This window comes from Mirounga angustirostris, unplaced genomic scaffold, assembly GCF_029215605.1.
Source record: "Mirounga angustirostris isolate CCGP_5_RB_7025 unplaced genomic scaffold, mMirAng1.0.hap1 SCAF_9, whole genome shotgun sequence".
In the NCBI taxonomy this organism is placed as follows: domain Eukaryota; kingdom Metazoa; phylum Chordata; class Mammalia; order Carnivora; family Phocidae; genus Mirounga; species Mirounga angustirostris.
Window position 1 is genome coordinate 69492727 of NW_026991717.1, and position 17998 is coordinate 69510724.

General features: G+C 39.6%; 1 protein-coding gene across 1 annotated transcript in view; it reads right to left on the minus strand.

Annotated features, from left to right (window-relative positions):
* AVEN (apoptosis and caspase activation inhibitor) overlaps window positions 1–17998 on the minus strand; it is a 182072-nt gene that overhangs the window by 132098 nt on the left and 31976 nt on the right. The window contains exon 2 of the mRNA XM_045900413.3: window positions 8559–8736. Within this exon, the coding sequence (XP_045756369.1) occupies window positions 8559–8736 (178 nt within the window). The remainder of the gene's footprint in view (window positions 1–8558; window positions 8737–17998) is intronic.

A 17998-nucleotide genomic window follows, 5' to 3' on the forward strand; every position in this document is an offset into this window, starting at 1 on the left:
TAAGAATAAAGAGAGAGGAGACAGCAGCAGTTGAGAGGGATATGCTAGATGCTACTAGAATGTAGCACGTGGCTTTGATGATGCAGCTAGTTAGACATTTAGCAACCAGAACAGTATCAGGAATACAAGTCAAATTAAAAAAGATTCACTACTATTGTCTCATTAAGATATTTCTAGTAAGAATAATCTAAATTATCATCTAAACATTCAGTCCTTAAAAATGAGCTGGAGACCCTATAGTCACTGCTAGTGATCCAATGGCCCAGCTCAGTGGGATGAGGATCAGAAAGGTAGCACAACAGCCGAAAGTGGTGATTGTGACAAAATGCTACTCTGGGGCCAAAATCTGTCATCAAATCAAGTATTATTTTAGTGACTTTAACTTGCCACGAGACAAGTTTTTAAAGGAGACAGATCACACTGGATGAAAGGCGGGTTCCTCGGAGATCCTAAAATCCAACAGGGGAACTCCCTAACAGAGTTTAATATAATGGAAGCACTGAGCAAATGAAAGACAAAACCTGCGGAAATAAAAATAAAGCTAACATCAGAAGCTCTCCACACAAACCTCTCTCTAATGAGTATAAAAGCTCTCTCCAATGACTGGATGAGTATTAAAAATGATGTAAAAACAGATCCATGTGCATGAAAGGCTTTCCAGCTGACGCAATCCATGGTGACACAAAGGATTAGAAGATAAAGGTCAAGTACAAAATATTCAAATGAAAACAACATTACACAAAGCATGAAGAGATCAATATTTGCAGGGTCTGATAGTATTGAATTTGCTAAAAAGTTTAGAGACACGGGCCAAAAGCATAAAGACCTTCTAAGACTTTTCAAGGAAGATATGTTGGGGGAAAAAAAAAAAAGAATGAAGAAAGAAAAGAAGGTGTAAGCTAAATTAAGGAACTAAACAAAAAGCAGAAACAGAAGTGCTATAGATGCTAAAATGAAATCTCTAGAAAACTGAATGTTGAAATTTTGGGATGACTTAGATGATCAGACCTGGTGGAAAAGATCCACACCTTTCTCAAATCATGGAGAAATAAAATGGATAGACTTAGAGGAGTAAAAAAAGGGAGTAATTCTATTTAAAGAAAAAGCTAAGAAGCACTAGATAAAGCCGAGGAAGCCAAGAGTGGTAACTTACGATTAAGCAACAAAGAAGTGAGGAGGGAGGTATGGGAAAAAACAGAGCCGAAAGAAATCGTGGAGGATCAACAAGAATCCCTAAACAAATGGAAAGGAAAAGGTCACAGATCTGAAGGAAGAGGGAGAGGAATTAAAGCCGCCAGGAAAAGTAGAGTTTCATGGCAAGAAAGTGAACGTGGATGGGGAATGAGGCACAAGATGAAAAGGATGCGGGTGGCTGGACCAGCAAAAGCAGACAAAGGAGAACCTGCATGGAAACAGCCAAAAAGAGCCAGTGGTGCAGAGACCAGGAATCTGGCAAACCCATTTCTAAGTATTCAGCTGCTTTTATCTTCGGAGGTTTGAAAAAAGAAAATCAAATTAAGCCCACTTCGATGTCCAGCTATAAGAAAGGAAAGATTTTTTTTGTGGTTTTACCTCTTTTTGTTGTTGTTACCCAAATGAAGATTTTTTTTTTAGTGCATACGTAGTTCTGAATCAATCTGAAATAACAGAAACAAATACCAAAGGGAAGGTTCTTCTTCTCAGCCATCTTTGTAATGAGAATGTATTAGTAAAAACGGATAAAATGCATACCACAGAGAAAGAAAAAAAATGAACTGAGTCCATGGGGACAAATACAGCTGTCTTGCTGCTTCATGAGCTGCTAGAGCGAGAGGCTTTCTTTTCCCTTTCAGTCTATTTGCTGGCAAAAGCATATGGGGGGGTCAAATATCATTAGAATTAAAATCTACCCCCCAAAATTAACTTTTTATAAAATTACATTGTAGAAAATACATAATAACTTGAAATGAAAAGACGCATGGACAACTATGTGGACCAAATTATAAGCTAATCGTTTCATTTGTATTTGTTCTACTGAAAATAAACAGAGCTTACGGACGTGCACATAAAAGATTTTTTTTTCACATGTTTATCTTCAATATTGCTCCAGTGCATTCTGCTCGCACTGTAAACATTTTTCTAGCTCTGGTTAGCTGTGACTTCTTGAAAGGAATAGATAGAGCATATGGCATGAATTCAATGACTCACCACTTGAAGAAAAAAAAAAGTGGGGGGAGGTGCGGAAAACTTGCTTAAAGATCTAACATCTTATGTCTGAATATAAGTGAGAGTACGGTACCATTCTCAAAGCTGGTGAAACCTAAGTTAGAACTGCAAGAACACTGTTCAAAAAGAAAAGCTGCAGGCGCAACTGTCTGTTTCAGAGGCTTATGGAAAGAGTCCTAAAAAGATGTCTGAAAACTGCCAATCCTACCAGCAAAAGTGTGATTTCAAACAAACGAGTCCCCTCTTCCTTTATCCTCCACTTGGAGAAACAAGATGCTACTACCCACGGCCAGAGACCAAAACAAAGCATGACGAAAGCCTCAGGGTGCCGAAAAGGACTGCTTCTCCCAAAATGTTCCCCATGGTCTATGGGGGTAACTTAAATCCTATCATTAGAAATCCATTTTCAGACTTTCCTTGTATAGAGAGACACATAAAAGAGTAGGTAAGATACAATATAAAGAAAAATTGTTCAACAAACATAAACAAACATCATCCAGGTCAAGAAATAGATGACTATCAACATCACGGAAGTCCCCCCCACCCCGACACCTGCTACACGCCCCTCCCCAATCATTACCCCTCACCTCTCCACTGCAGGGGACTACAATCCTGAGTTTTACCATAATCATTTCCTTGGTTTCCGTTTTACCATGACTGTGTCTCCCTAAATAACACAGCTTACTTTTTTTCTGGTGTGTGAATTTCAAGTAGAATCATACGGAGATATTTTGTGGCTATGTAATGTTCCTTTTACTTTACAGTATGTTTGAGAGACTCATCCACGTATTTATGTATTCATTCCACTATGAGTGGACATCTGAGTTGCTTTCACCTGTGGCTCTTCTGACCAGCATCACTATGAACACTCACACACATCTCCTGGCGCAGGTGTGCTAGAGCTTTCTAGAGTGCCTTCCAAGCGTCCAAGTGCTAGACCCTCAAATTTACTGGAAAATGACATACTACCTTCCTAAGTGAATACATACACACACGTACATACACGCCAACATACATACACACCAGCTGTGTGTGCAGTAGAAATTCACTCCTTGAATTAATTACTGGTCCTCAAAGATTCACTGTTATGATGTAAATCCTACCAGCAAAGTAACAACACATTAAGCTAGATGTATTCTTAGCAAAAGGTCCGTCTTCAAAATGGCATTTGAGAATTGGACCAGAGGTATACACATCACACAGCTGATTCTAGAATAAAAAATAATGCATAGGGGCGCCTGGGTGGCTCAGTCGTTAAGCGTCAGCCTTCGGCTCAGGTCGTGATCCCAGGGTCCTGGGATCGAGCCCTGCATCCCTGCTCCGAGGGAAGCCTGCTTCTCCCTCTCCCACTCCCCCTGCTTGTGTTCCCTCTCTTGCTGTGTCTCTCTCTGTCAATAAATAAATAAAATCTTTTAAAAAATAATGCATAAAGTCCAATCACTCCATCTTCTGTCTCCCTTCAGTGCCTTTGCTTAGCTAAGCTGTAATTGCAATTAAATCCTACTCTCTACCCCTCTCTGCACACAAACAGCAGAGTGAAAGAGGGAACAACACCCCTCTTCTTACCTTACATTCATGAACACCAACTCCAGTGGGCCTCTAGTACCACCCAGCACCCAGACCACATTTTCCTATTTCGTTCATTCTCCCACCCTGTAGACAACGATTCTTACCCTTCTACTCTCTCACTTCTAGTACCTCCTCCGTGACCCTCACTCACAGCGTTCTTACTTCACTAAGAAAACAGAATCAATTAGAAGGGAACCCCTCAAGCCCCTGTCACATCAACCCACCTACCTGTATCCATGCCTCTATGTTCTGGCCTTTCCTCTGATTACAGTCCAACAACTGTCTGAGCCCCCAGCAATGGGCACTCCCACCACCTGTACAATATAGATTCCATCACCACATGTGGACCAAAGAACATAAATCCAGTAATTCTCACCTCTTCCCACATTATATTTTGCCCTCTCTTCTGGATCGTTCTATCAACAAATAAACATGCAGTTACTTCTCCCATCTTTAAAAAACATGTCTTGACCTACTTCCCCCACCAGCCCATTGCTCTCCTTCTGATGATAACAAATTCCTTAAAATTAAGAGGTGCTTATATTTGCTATCTCCAATGTCTCTCCTCACATATTATTTTTAAATTCAAGAATGAATTTATCCCACCACTCCAACAAAACTACTCTTGCCAAGATCACTAGTAACCCCGTGTTGTTAAAGTCAAGTGTCCATTTTTGGATGTCATCAAGTGCATTTGACACAGATCCCTCCTTCCTGGAAACACTTAAAGATTCCAGTTTCCTGGTTTTTCCTTCTGTCACTCACTCTCAGTTTCCTTTGGTGGTTCCTTCTCATCTCCCTAACCTCTAGACACTGAGCTGCCCAGTGCTCAGTAGTTTTCCACTAATAACTCCCTTGGTCATCTCATGCAGTCTCATGACTTTAAATATCACCTACAGGTTGCCATCCCCCAAATGTGTATCTCCAGGCCAGGCCTGGATCCTGCACCCCAGAGGTCTTCATCCGACAACCTGCTGGATGTTTCCTATTGGATGCTGTGCTGGGGCTCTTCCATTTGCCACTCCAGATTCACCCTCCTCCCTCTTCCTCCCTGTTCTGCCCTAAGAGGTTGATCTATATGGATGACAGAAACAGGCTCCCTTTGCCTTCTGGCTGCTAGTAGGTTAGGATTATGGGAAGCCCTGCAGGAGAATAAAGGAGGTAAAGAAGTGTAAGACCGGAGTATTTATTCACCTGTCTCCCTCCCTCTGGAGTTACCTTCACCAGCGAGATGTCTCGAGCAAAGGTGATTCATCCTCTCAAGGTCAACTGCTCTATAAGAATCTCTCCCCCAGAGTTTCAGTAACTAGGGACAGTAACATCTCTGCTGTTTCCTGCCCTCCCAATGCTCTACTACCTATGCGCTCTCCCCACATCCCACCTATACTTGTGTAAATGATGCCTTTGTTAAAACTTCCTTCAATTATACTGAGAGTGCCATCTATGTCCTACAGGAACTCTAACTAATACAGATGTCAAACTGGCATCTCAATTACAACACATGCAAAACTGCACTCCCAGAGTTTGACCCATCTCAATTAATGGCAACTCCCTTCTTACAGTTGTCAGGCCAAGAACCTAGCATCGGCCTTATACATCTTTCTATGTCATACCCCATACCCGCAAGTCCTGGATGCTCTTCCCTCAAAATAGATCCAGAAGCCAGCCATGTTTCACCAGCTCCACGGCCACCACCCTGGCCAGAGCCACCATCCCTGCTTGTTTGGATTGTTGCAATAGCCTCCCAACTGGTCTACCAACACAGCAGCCAGAGTGATCCTGTTAAACATAAGTTAGCTGTGTCATGCTTCTCTTCAACACCCTCTGGTGGCTGCTCATCTCACTCAGAGTAAAAGCCAACATCTTTAATAATGGTCTACAAGCCTCCCCATGATCTGGCCACTATGCCTCTCTAACCTCATCATCTACCTGCTCACGTTGCTCCAGCCATGCTGGCCGCCCTTGCTATTCTCTATACTCCTACCGCAAAGCCTATGAACTTGTTAATCCCTTTGCCTGCAACACTCCTCCCCCACATATCTCCAGTGCTTACTCGCTCACCTTCCTCAGGCCTTTATTCAAATGTCATCATCTCAAGAATACTTTCTCTGGCCACTCTTTCTAAAACTGTAACAGCCTCTCCCCACTTTATTTCTGTCCCAAGCAATTATCACCATTTAGCATCTTACGTACTCTCTTTTCTTTAATGTATCTCCACCCTTTAGAATGTCCACTCCAGGAGGCAGGTGTTTTTGTCTGCTCTGTTCTTTGCCAAATGCTCAGTCTCTAAAATAGTACCTGGAAGTAGTGGATACTCAAAAAATTGTTCAATGAACCACAACTAGACACCATCCAGTCAACAAGCCACAGTTAAAAAGTCTAACAGTACTACGTATTGGCAAAGACAGCCAACACTAGGAATCCTAGCTCATCTCCACTTTGGAGAGCAATTCGGCTCTATCTAGAAAAGTTTATGATGTACACATCTAACAAACTATCAATATTTTTTTTCTGGGCTGTGTATTTATTTATACAAATGAAAATGGTATAATAAAAGTTGGTGACTCCAAGGAGTATAGTCAGCCTATCTGGAGAATATTAATATTTTATGATCACAGAAGATAAGTCCATCTCTCAAAGGCAAACTAATACAGCCCGACCCCTACAATGAAGAAAGCAGGCAGCTCTTCTCAGGCATAGGACATGGTGAAAAGAAAATGAATCAGCAACAGAGTGAAGAAAAAATAAAAGCACATATCAGAAGATGTGACAATTACAATGAATCATGGAACACTACATCAAAAAGTAATGATGTAATGTATGGTGATTAACATATAATAATAAAAAAAATTGAAAGAAAAAAAAAAGATGTGACAATTGTGATAGCCCAAGAAACCAGTCACAAACAAGTCACTTGGGAAGAAATCAGTAAGCAAAGACAGACTACAGGAAAAAGACATACAAGACCCAAATCATGTCAGGTTTTAAGTTGTAAATAAAATGCTAACATAAATAACCAAAATCATGAGCCACTGGGCATTACCGCTAGGTCAGACTCAAATTTTGAATCACCTTCAAACATTCATGCAGGATCTTTCATGTGCCAGACAGTGTCCTGGTAATGGACTACACAATTGATTCAACTAAAACCAGGTAGTTCATGTGTCAACCTTATTGCGCTACTTCAAGTTTTCCCTACGTCCTTTAGCAGAACAGCTAATAGAAAGTAAAACTAAGCAGCCCACCTTTTACCTTTCTCCCACCTTGAAGAAAAGTGCTTATAAGCCTGTAACTGGCCAAAATTCAGGCCACCAGAGGGAAGTGCTCATCTGACCAGCAAGAAGATTTGAGTCATCGGTCCCTGAACAGTCCGTGAGTCGGATGCCATCAGCAAACCTCTACAAAGAGGGTTATGGTGTGTGTGGCAAAGAACACAATGACACCAGACTGAACCTTGCTCTTCTGACTCACACTCACATACTCTCTCCACTTACAACTCTCTTTCTACTCAAAGGGTTTAATTAAATAGGAAGAGAATTCCTCACTTTAGGATTCTTAGTCTGGTACGGGAATTCAAAAATATACGCAGATGAGAAAAAAAGAAAGGTTGAATTCAACAGCAACATAAAAGTTGGGAGGAAGAGGGAATTTAAAGCAAATTGTCTGAAAATCTTCATTTTATTTCTCTGCTTCTTACCTCATCCTTTAAATTTTTTTGGACCTAGTAATATTTTGTTATTGAGGTAGTTGTAGACTCACATAATACTTGTAAGAAACAATACAGAGAGATCTCACGTACACTTGACCCAGTTTCCCCCAATGATAACATTTTGCAAAACCATAGTATCATATCACAACCGGAATACTGATATACTGACATTGATATAACCCACCAAGGTTGTTCAGATTTCCCCAGTTTTATCTGTACTCACTTGTGTGTATGTGTCTTAAGTTCTCAACAATTTTATCACTTGTGTAGGTTTGTGTATCTACCACCACCATCAAGAAAATGATCAGTAGCAGCACTACCAGGATACTTCATGTTACCTTTTTATAACCACATCCACCTCCCCCACCCCTAACCCCTGAAAACCATTAATCCATCCGCCATTCATCCTTTCAACCCTCATGCCACAGCCTCGTAGAGAGTAGACATCTATTCAACCAGCCCCGCTCCATTATTTCCTGTCCCTACTCTCCTACTCTCCAGCTTCACACAGCGGCACATCACTCAGGGTGGAGTCTATCCTCAAAAACAGCTGGCCAGAGAAGGAAAGAGTACTGCACCTTATTGATAGAGAACACTGTCCAAAAGCAAAACAGAAAAGTTTTCACGTTCAGGTACACCGGTCTCTACTATGTGCATATCCTAATATGAATATTCCTGGCTATAAAAGGGGAAAGAACACATATTCTAGAAGCTTGGTAAAGCTTTGTACAAACATAAATATTGATTCCTCTGAAATCAAAGAAAACACTTCTATTTTCAGACTACCCAATTTAGAGGGGCATAGTTCAGCATTTTTAATTTCCATAAAGCCTTTTATCCATTTCAACCAGGACTTAAATCCTTCTACATCAGGACATGGAATCCCTAGCTTCCTGTTAAGGAACCATCTTTCTTCCTTGCAAGCCATCAGATACACTGTCCTTCACTTGAATTTAAAATCCAAAGGACAAAATGAACTGCTAGTTATTACAATGCGGTTTTAAAAGGAACATAAATAAAAGGTCTGTGCAACTTTCAGAGCACTAAACCATATGCATGCAACTGGAATTCATACCTGCTGAGCTGAGGAGAACACTGAAGTCCGTCCCCCTCTGTGATTCTCCACTTTCATTATTGACCTCTTTTTCAATATCTTGATATCGATCCCAGTTAGAGACTATCTTTCTTTTAGAATAATTTCCCTGTTCCTCATTCTCTTCTCCATAGGTCTCTGCATCACTGTCATCTTCAACCTGCAATAATTAGAGACAAATCAATATACAAGCAGTGGAAACTTCGACCTTAGCAGCCTTAGCAGTAAAGTAAAACCAAACAAACAAACAAAAAATAGTATACCGGTATCACGATAAAGAGCACATTTATATATTTTTTTAAAAGATTTTATTTATTTATTTGAGAGAGAGAATGAGATAGAGCATGAGAAGGGGGAGGGTCAGAGGGAGAAGCAGACTCCCCGCCGAGCAGGGAGCCCGATGCGGGACTCGATCCTGGGACTCCAGGATCATGACCTGAGCCGAAGGCAGTCGCTTAACCAAATGAGCCACCCAGGCACCTCAAGAGCACATTTATAGACCAAGTTCTCCGAGGATACTAAATAGTATTTCAAAAGGACCCCATTATACCAGAATGTACTTTCAGAATAAGCTCTTCCTTTAACTTTGTAAAGGAAATCTGGCAAGTTCCTGCCTAAAATTTTGTGTAACTGATAGGGCTAAAGTCTACCCCAGTGTATCCTTTTTAAATAGGTGTTTCATCTTATTCAAATAATCAAGGCTATACGAGTCTTAAACTTAGAGGACTTTAGGATAGAAATCAACCATTTCAGGAGCACCTGGGTGGCTCAGTTGGTTAAGCGTCTGCCTTCGGCTCAGGTCATGATCTCAGGGTCCTGGGATACAGCCCCGCATTGGGCTCCCTGCTCAGCAGGGAGTCTGCTTCTCCCTCTCCCTCTGCCCTCCCCACCATTCAAGCTCTCCCTCTCTCTCTCTCTTTCTAAAATAAATAAGTAAAATCTTGAAAGAAAAAAAAAATCAACCATTTCAAAGCCTACCTACTCCCAGAGTTTGGCACCACATAAATACCTCGGAAACAACCTGCACTCCCATGAACGTAGGGAAAGGAGGAATGAAATCTGACCTATATAAGTTTACATGTCAAATGACCAAGTTTGCTTGGAATTGGTAATGATTTAGGTTTTTGCCAGCTGGTGCAATGGGATCTTTTAGTTACAGAAATGAAGTTAGTCCTTTTTATGCCCAAGAATGTGGCTTGAGAAAATTGAAACTGCTACATAAGAAACTGAGGCATAAGTATATTATTATAAGTAATTAAAAATAAATAAGCAAATAAAAATGATAATACATAAAATATTATAAGGAGGAAGAAGTGGGAGAGAAGAGAGAATGTTTGTAAAAGTTAATTAAATCCTCATCTTTCATTTCTGGAAGACAATAAGCTAAATATAAATTTGATACATTCAAAAAAATAAAGTCACTGGAAATAAATCATTTCTAGGTGTTGCACAAAAATTTGATATACAGCTTTTTTTCCAATTTTAGGGATTAGTTTTTAAAATAATTCATTTTTAAAAATAAGTATTTTGAAAGTTTAAAAAAAGTAGTAAAAAGTAATAAAGCTTAGAAGACATTTGATGTAACTTAGAGAAAGGTGTATCTTAAAAACTCCTAGAGATTTTGTGTTTGGTTCATTTTGCAAAGATCTGGGACAAAATATGCAAGGTCCCAAGATAGAAATAATAGAACAAATAAGGAAAATACTGATGAAAACAATGTGAAAACCATAGAGGCATCATTATTATGTTAACAACATCATTACAATATTAGTACATTAATTTTGTATACTGAAAAATATAAGATACTGATGGAAAAAATTAAAGAAGACACAAACTTCAAGATAGTCTGTGCTCACAGATCAACAGAATATTGTTAAAGGGCGCCTGCGTGGCTCAGTTGGTTAACCAATTAACTCTTGATTTCAGCTCAGGTCATGATCTCAGAGTCATGAGATCAATCCCCACATCAGGCTCCGTTCTGAGCTGGAGCCTGCTTAAGATGCTCTCTCCCCCTCCCATTCCTGTTTTTTCTCTCTCTCTCTCCCCCTCCCTCTCAAAATAATAATAATAATAATAATAATATTGTTAAAATATCTATAACTAGGGGCACTTGGGTGGCTCAGTTGTTTAAGCATCTGCCTTTGTCATGATCCTGGGATTGAGCCCCACATCGAACCTGCGTCTTCAATTCCCTCTGCACCTCTCCCCCTCCCCACTCATGCCCATGCTCGTGTGTGTGCTCTCTCTCATAAATAAATAAAATCTTTTTTTAAAAAATTTATAATCTCAACACAATCTACAGATTCAATGCAATCCCTATCAAAATTCCAATGGCATTTTCCACAGAAAAAAAAAAAAACAACCTGAAAATTTGTATGGAACCACAAAAGACCCTGAATAGCCAAAGCAAGCTTAAGAAAGAACAACAAAGCTAGAGGCATCATGCTTCCTGATAGCAAACTATATTACAAAGCTGTAGTAATCAAAACTGTATGGCAATGGCCTAAAAATAGACACATCAATGGAACAGAATAGACAGCCCTGAAATAAACCCACACATACGGTCCATTTATGACAAAGGGTACACCATGGGAAAAGGACAGTCTCTTCAAAAGTGGTGCTGGGAAAACTGGACAGCCACATGCAAAAGAATGAAACCAGACCACTATCTCACACCATACACAAAAGTGAACTCAAAATGAATTAAATACTTGAGTGTAAGACCTGAAACCATAAAACCTCTAATAGAAAAACATAGGGAGTAAGCTTCTTGACATCAGTCTTGGCAATTTTTTGGATTTGACACCAAAGCAAAGGCAACAAAACAAAATAAACCAGTGAGAATATATCAGACTAAAAAGCCTCTGTACAGCAAAGGAAACCATCAACAAAATGAAAAGGTATCAACATCACTTATCATCAGGGAAATGCCAATCAAAACCACAATGAGATCACCTCAGAATGGCTGTCAGAATAGCTAAAATCAAAAACACAAGAAGCAACAACTATTGGTGAGGATTTGGAGAAAAAGGAGCCCTAATGCACTGTTGGATGGGCATGCAAACTGGTGCAGCTACTCTGGAAAACAGTAGAGGTTCCTCGAAAAATTAAAAATAGAGCTACTTTATGATCCAGCAATCACACTACTGGGTATTTACCCAAAAAAATATAAAAACACTAATTCAAAGGGATACATGCACCCCATGTTTATTGCAGCATAATTTACAATAGCCAAATTATGGAAGCAGCCTGTGTCCATCAATAGATGAATGGCTAAAGAAGATGATAAAATGGAATATTACTCAGCCATAAAAAAGAAGGAAATCTTGCCATTTGTGGCAATACAGATGGAGCTAAAGAGGATTGTGCTAAGCTAAGTAAGTCAGTAAAAGACAAATCCCATATGATTTCACTCATGGAATTTAAGAAACAAAACAAATGAACAAAGGGGAGAAGAGAGAGAGGCACACCAAGAAACAGACTCTTCACTATAGAGAACAAACTGATGGCTACCAGAGGGGAGGTGGGTGGGGGATGGGGGAAATAGGTGAAGGGGATTAAAAATACACTTACCATGATGAGTACTGAGTCATGTATAGAATTGTTGAATCACTATATTGTACACCAGAAACTAATATAACACTGTATATTAACTATACTGGAATTAAAATAAAAAACTTAATTTAAAAAAATGAAAAGGCAACTTATAGGAGAAAATATTTGCAAATCATATTTGATACGGTCCCTCCTCCCATAATGGATTTTAAAAAGCAATTTAAAACAATATGTGCATAATTATATTTCCATATGTTATGGGTCCAACAAAACATTTTCCAATAACAGCACAAAGGAAGTGGGTGGGAGCTAAACTGTATTGCACTAAGGAAAGGACTCCATACGGGAATTCAAACACACAAACAAATGAACAAAACTAGGAATAGGAAATAAGGCTAGTATAACAAAAGCAATAAATATATGCTTATTCTTCTTTCCTCTCCCATTCTTTAAAAGACAGAATTATATAACATAATAATGGTAACCCTGTATTATTGGTTTTGCAACCTATAGATGTAATATGTGTAACAATAATACCACAAAAAGGGGGATGGGGAATAGAGCTATATAGGAGTAATGTTCCTATATCTAAGCTACTACAGATCTGAAGCAGATTCTGATAAGTTAAAATGTATATAGTAGACCCTAGAGCAACCACTAAGGAAATGACTTTAAAAAAAAAAAAAAATCACTAAAGGAATTTAAAGATTTTTTTTTAATTTATCTATTTGACAGAGAGAGAGATAGCGAGAGCAGGAACACAAGCAGGGGGAGTGGGAGAGAGAGAAGCAGGTTTCCCGCCGAGCAGGGAGCCCGACATGGATTCAATCCTAGGACCCTGGGATCATGACCTGAGCCGAAGGCAGATGCTTAATGACTGAGCCACCCAGGCGCCCCTAAAGCCCCTAAAGGAATTTAAATGTTACATTAAAAATATTTATGCAAAGGAGGAATAAAGGAAGAAAATCTACATGAGACATATGGGAAAAAAAAAAGTAGCAGACAAATATCCAACTATATCAACGGCAACATTAAATGTGAATAGATTCAACAATTCAGTCAAAAGGCAGGGACTAGCAAAATGGATGTTTTTAGATCCAACTATATGCTGTCTACAGGAGACACATTCAAAGACAAATACTCTAATAAAGTATTGGATGGTAAAAGATACTGTATGCAAACAGTATGTAAAAAAGAGCAAGAGTGCTGACACAAGTATCAGACAAAATAAACTTTAAGGCAAAATTATGAGACAAAGAAGGAAATTATACAATGATAAAAGGGTCACTTTAGCATAAAGATGTGACAACTATAACATGCTCCTAATAATCGAGCCCCACAATATATGCAGCGAACACGGACAGAATTGAAGGGGGAAATTGTTCAACAATAATAGGTGGAGGCATCAATACCCCGCTTTCAATGATGGATAGAACAACTAGACAAAGCTACCATAGGCACCACAGAACCAATAAAAAGATTTATTCACCACAACCATACTGCTATTTAATAACAACAATAATTTACATGAAATTACAATCTACTTAATTTAACTGGCCAGTCTATGAACAGTATGTTTGGGCAACACTGTTTTTTAAATTTCTTCTTACCTTTTCTTTCAAAAGAGCAACTATCTGCCAAGAGAAAATATTTAAAGATTATTTTTAAGGGCGCCTGAGTGGCTCAGTTGGTTAAGCGACTGCCTTCGGCTCAGGTCATGATCCCGGAGTCCCGGGATCGAGTCCCGCTTCGGGCTCCTTGCTCGGCAGGGAGTCTGCTTCTCCCTCTGACCCTCCCCCCTCTCATGTGCTCTCTCTCATTCTCTCTCTCTCAAATAAATAAATAAAATCTTTTAAAAAAAAAAGATTATTTTTTCATGAAGAGCCCTCAGATAAGCCAATAAAACTTCAGAAGTTACTAGTAGCACATGACAACTAAACAAGAGCCTATGTAAAGCCTTTAATACTCAAAAACCTAACTTTTGAAGGTCCTTGTTTACTTTCTGCTGGAGTATAGGGGTGTGGAAAAGGTTTTCCTGCTTTGAACCTAATAAGAAGGTCAGAAAACAGTCAATCACACATTTTTTTGTGTTCCTTACAAAACGTAATTACACCATAAATGGGAACAGGTGGGATAGAAAGATAGGCGAGAGAAAACATTTAAGGAAACCTTCCAACAGAAAGTCACAGAAAGCTAACTGCAGTAAAATTAGGTAATAATGTCAAATATATCCAACCAAAAATGTTACAATGTGTAAAACTGGAGAATTATATTAATTTGCCTAACTTTAAAATTTTAAATTGTTACCAAGCTTTAAAATAGATCATTACTTGATAGTCTAATTGCCAACTTTTATATTTATAACCCTAATTAGGCCATTTTTTATCAGTAGCAGCTGATACTTCACTACTTTAAAAAATTATTCTTTTTTGGGCGCCTGGGTGGCTCAGTTGGTTAAGCGACTGCCTTCGGCTCAGGTCGTGATCCTGGAGTCCCAGGATCGAGTCCCGCATCGGGCTCCCTGCTCAGCAGGGAGTCTGCTTCTCCCTCTGACCCTCCTCCTTCTCGTGCTCTCTGTCTCTCATTCTCTCTCTCACAAATAAATAAAATCTTAAAAAAAAAAAAATTATTCTTTTTAATGATAGAAAAAATTATAAACCATCATAATTAAAGAGTTCAGTGACAGCTTTTGGTATTAGAAAAGTGTACTAGCCCTGCACCCCAATGTTTATAGCAGTAATGTCCACAATAGCCATCCTATGGAAAGAGCCCAGATGTCCATCGACAGGTGAATGGATAAGGTGTGTGTGTGTGTGTACACCCACACAATGGAATATTAGCCATCAAAAAATGAAAAAAACGAAATCTTGCCATTTGCAACGACGTGGATAGAACTAGAGGGTATTATGCTAAGCGAAATAAGTCAATCAGAGAAAGAAAATCATATGATCTCACTGATATGTGGAATTTAAGAAATAAGGCAGAGGATCATAGGGGAAAAGAGGAAAAAATAAAACAAGATAAAACCAGAGAGGGAGACAAACCATAAGAGACTCTTAATCAGGAAGGAAATTAAGGGTTGCTGGAGGGGAGGGGTGAAGGGATGGGGAACTGGGTGATGGATATTAAGGAGGGCATGTGATGTAATGGGCACTGGGTGTTATATAAGACTGATGAATCACAGACCTGTACCTCTGTTAGTTAAAAAAAATAAGTATGCTAGCAAAAATAATTTTTATGTAGCATTTCAAGAAGCTAAATTTCAATTAAAAATTGAATTAAAATATGTATATATACACTATATACCTAATATACAAGTAAACTAATAAGGAGGTTCCATTTGCCATTGTGTATTAAATAAAATATACATTAGAACATGAGCATATTTGAAATGCAATATATGGCATATATATCTACATTATCTACTGAGCCCAGAACAATGTACACAGTATTTGAGCTCCAAAATACTCTAGCCAGTAAGAATGGGAAAAAAAGTGGTCCAAATCATCCTCAAATTCAGATGTTTCTCTAGCAAGAGAATTACCAACAGCTTATTTTCTTGTTCTTCCTTGTGATCAGTATATGGGAAAGAAGAGGGGACAAAGGAATCTGAGAACAGAGAAAATGGTACCCCAATCCTCTTAAGTAGCTGCTCAGTGACACTTCTGCCGGACCTCTTCACTCATCCCCAGTCCTTACCTTCTTTAAGTTTATTTAAGTAATATTCTAAATCCAGTGTGGGGCTTGAACTCACAACTCAAGATCAAGAATCGCATGCTCTACCAACTGAACCAGCCAGGAGCCCCTCCAGTCCTTATCTTTCTTTCTTTTCTTTTCTTTTTTTTTTAAGATTTTATTTATTTTGACAGAGGGAGAGACAGCGAGAGAGGGAACACAAGCAGGGGGAGTGGGAGAGGGAGAAGCAGGCTTCCTGCCTAGCAGGGAGCCTGATACAGGGCTCGATCCCAAGACTCTGGGATCATGACCTGAGCTGAAGGCAGACACTTAACGACTGAGCCACCCAGGTGCCCCCTTATCTTTCTTTCTCCAAGTCTTTATATCTTATCTTTCTCACCTGTGTTATTTTGTTTCTGAGAGTTGGCTAAAAAGAGAAGGCACTGAGAGGTAATTACCATTTGCTGGTAGTCTGTACAAGAGCTAGAGTATGGGATGGCTTACTGTAAAGACCTTGAGAGTTTATGCTTCCATAATTTAAGGGTAGTTTGGAAATTAGACTGCAGTAACTTTCATAGGACTAAATGGTGATTTCACACTATACTTTTGGAAGTCCTTTTATGGGATCCTTGTGGAAAAGAGGGGTAAGTGGCAATAGAATCAGTCTCATGCATTTTATCTGCTTTACAACTTGAACTTCATGTAAGAATTCAGGCTAAAAAAGGTTTGTTTGTCTGTTTTTAAGATTTATTTATCTGCGGGGCGGGGGGCGGGAGTGGAAGGGCAGGAGGAGACAGAAAATCTCAGCAGACTCCCTACTGAGCCCAACACATGGCTGATCCCACAACCCGGAGATCATGACCTGAGCCAAAACCAAGAGTCGGACGCTCAACCACCTGAGTCACCCAGACACCCCCAGACTAAGAAAAGGTTTTAAAAGCTACCAAATTAGGGGTGCCTGGGTGGCTCAGTCAGTTAAGCGTCTGCCTTCAGCGCCGGTCATGACCCCAGAGTCCTGGGATCGGATCCAGCCCCATCCCCGGTTCCCTGCTCAGCAGGGAGCCTGCTTCTCCCTCTCCCTCTGCCGCCCCCCCACTTGTGCGCTTGCTCTCTCTCTCAAATATTTTTTTAAAACTACCAAATTAATCAACCTTGCAAGTCCCAACCTCCAGGTAAAATTCCATGAATTAGGTAAACATCAACAACTTTTCTAATAAAGGCGGCACTAAATGAAACCATAAAGACCACCTGCTTTTTGGTGTGGTTCTGATTTAGAAAAAAGCATTTTGCTTTGTCAATCTATTGACACACACAATAACCAGAGATACTACTAAGAGGACTTCAAGCAAAAACTTTTCTTAGTTAAGTCATTTAATTAAAAGATTTTATATATACAAAAATATCAACCTTGATAGGAGGGCTGCACGTAGACTCTGAGCATTCCTGGGCAAGCTTAGTGTACGAACCTCACCCCCCTTGACCACAGCTGCTGATAGGTCACTTTCTCCTAAGGGGGCAAGTGATAGGTCAGGTGCACGTGCCTCTTCTTCCTCTTCCCCGGGATTTCAGTGCATGGCCTTAATGGCCAGATTTTCTTTTCATGGTCTCAGTTAAATTTTCACTCCTCTCATCCACCAGCACAGGACTGGTTTCCTTGGTTACTGAGGTTTTAATATCATCACCTTCCACTTTCCAGAAAATGCACAGACCATTAAATAGCTGTCGTTTATCTGGCCAACTTTAAGACACTCCCCAAACTCTCAAGTCAACAGAGGGAGAGAACTTAGTTAACAGGGAAACAATTATTGAACTAGAAGGAACCCGAATAGCCCTGGTGCACCCTCTGCCCTCAAGTCAGATCATGTAGAAATCACACTGGGCCAGTCGACCCTATGCCTGAGCCTGTGATGATGTCTTCCACCCGAATTAACCATATGGCATCCTTCATAAGCACAAACTGCCCATTCCTTAAACATTATTGTTTGTTCTACATTTCTTAAAGGCCCCACCACCTTTTTGAGTTGTTATAATTGAAATGAACTCGCTAGGAGTGATTAGGCCATTGCCGCCATCTCTGCATCACAAATTTTGAAAATAAAATTAAAATTAAAAGGCACCTGTACTTTTTAGTTCCTTCTCTGGACACATTTCTTTCTTTAAATATAACTTTAAATGGCACTTATCCTCCATCT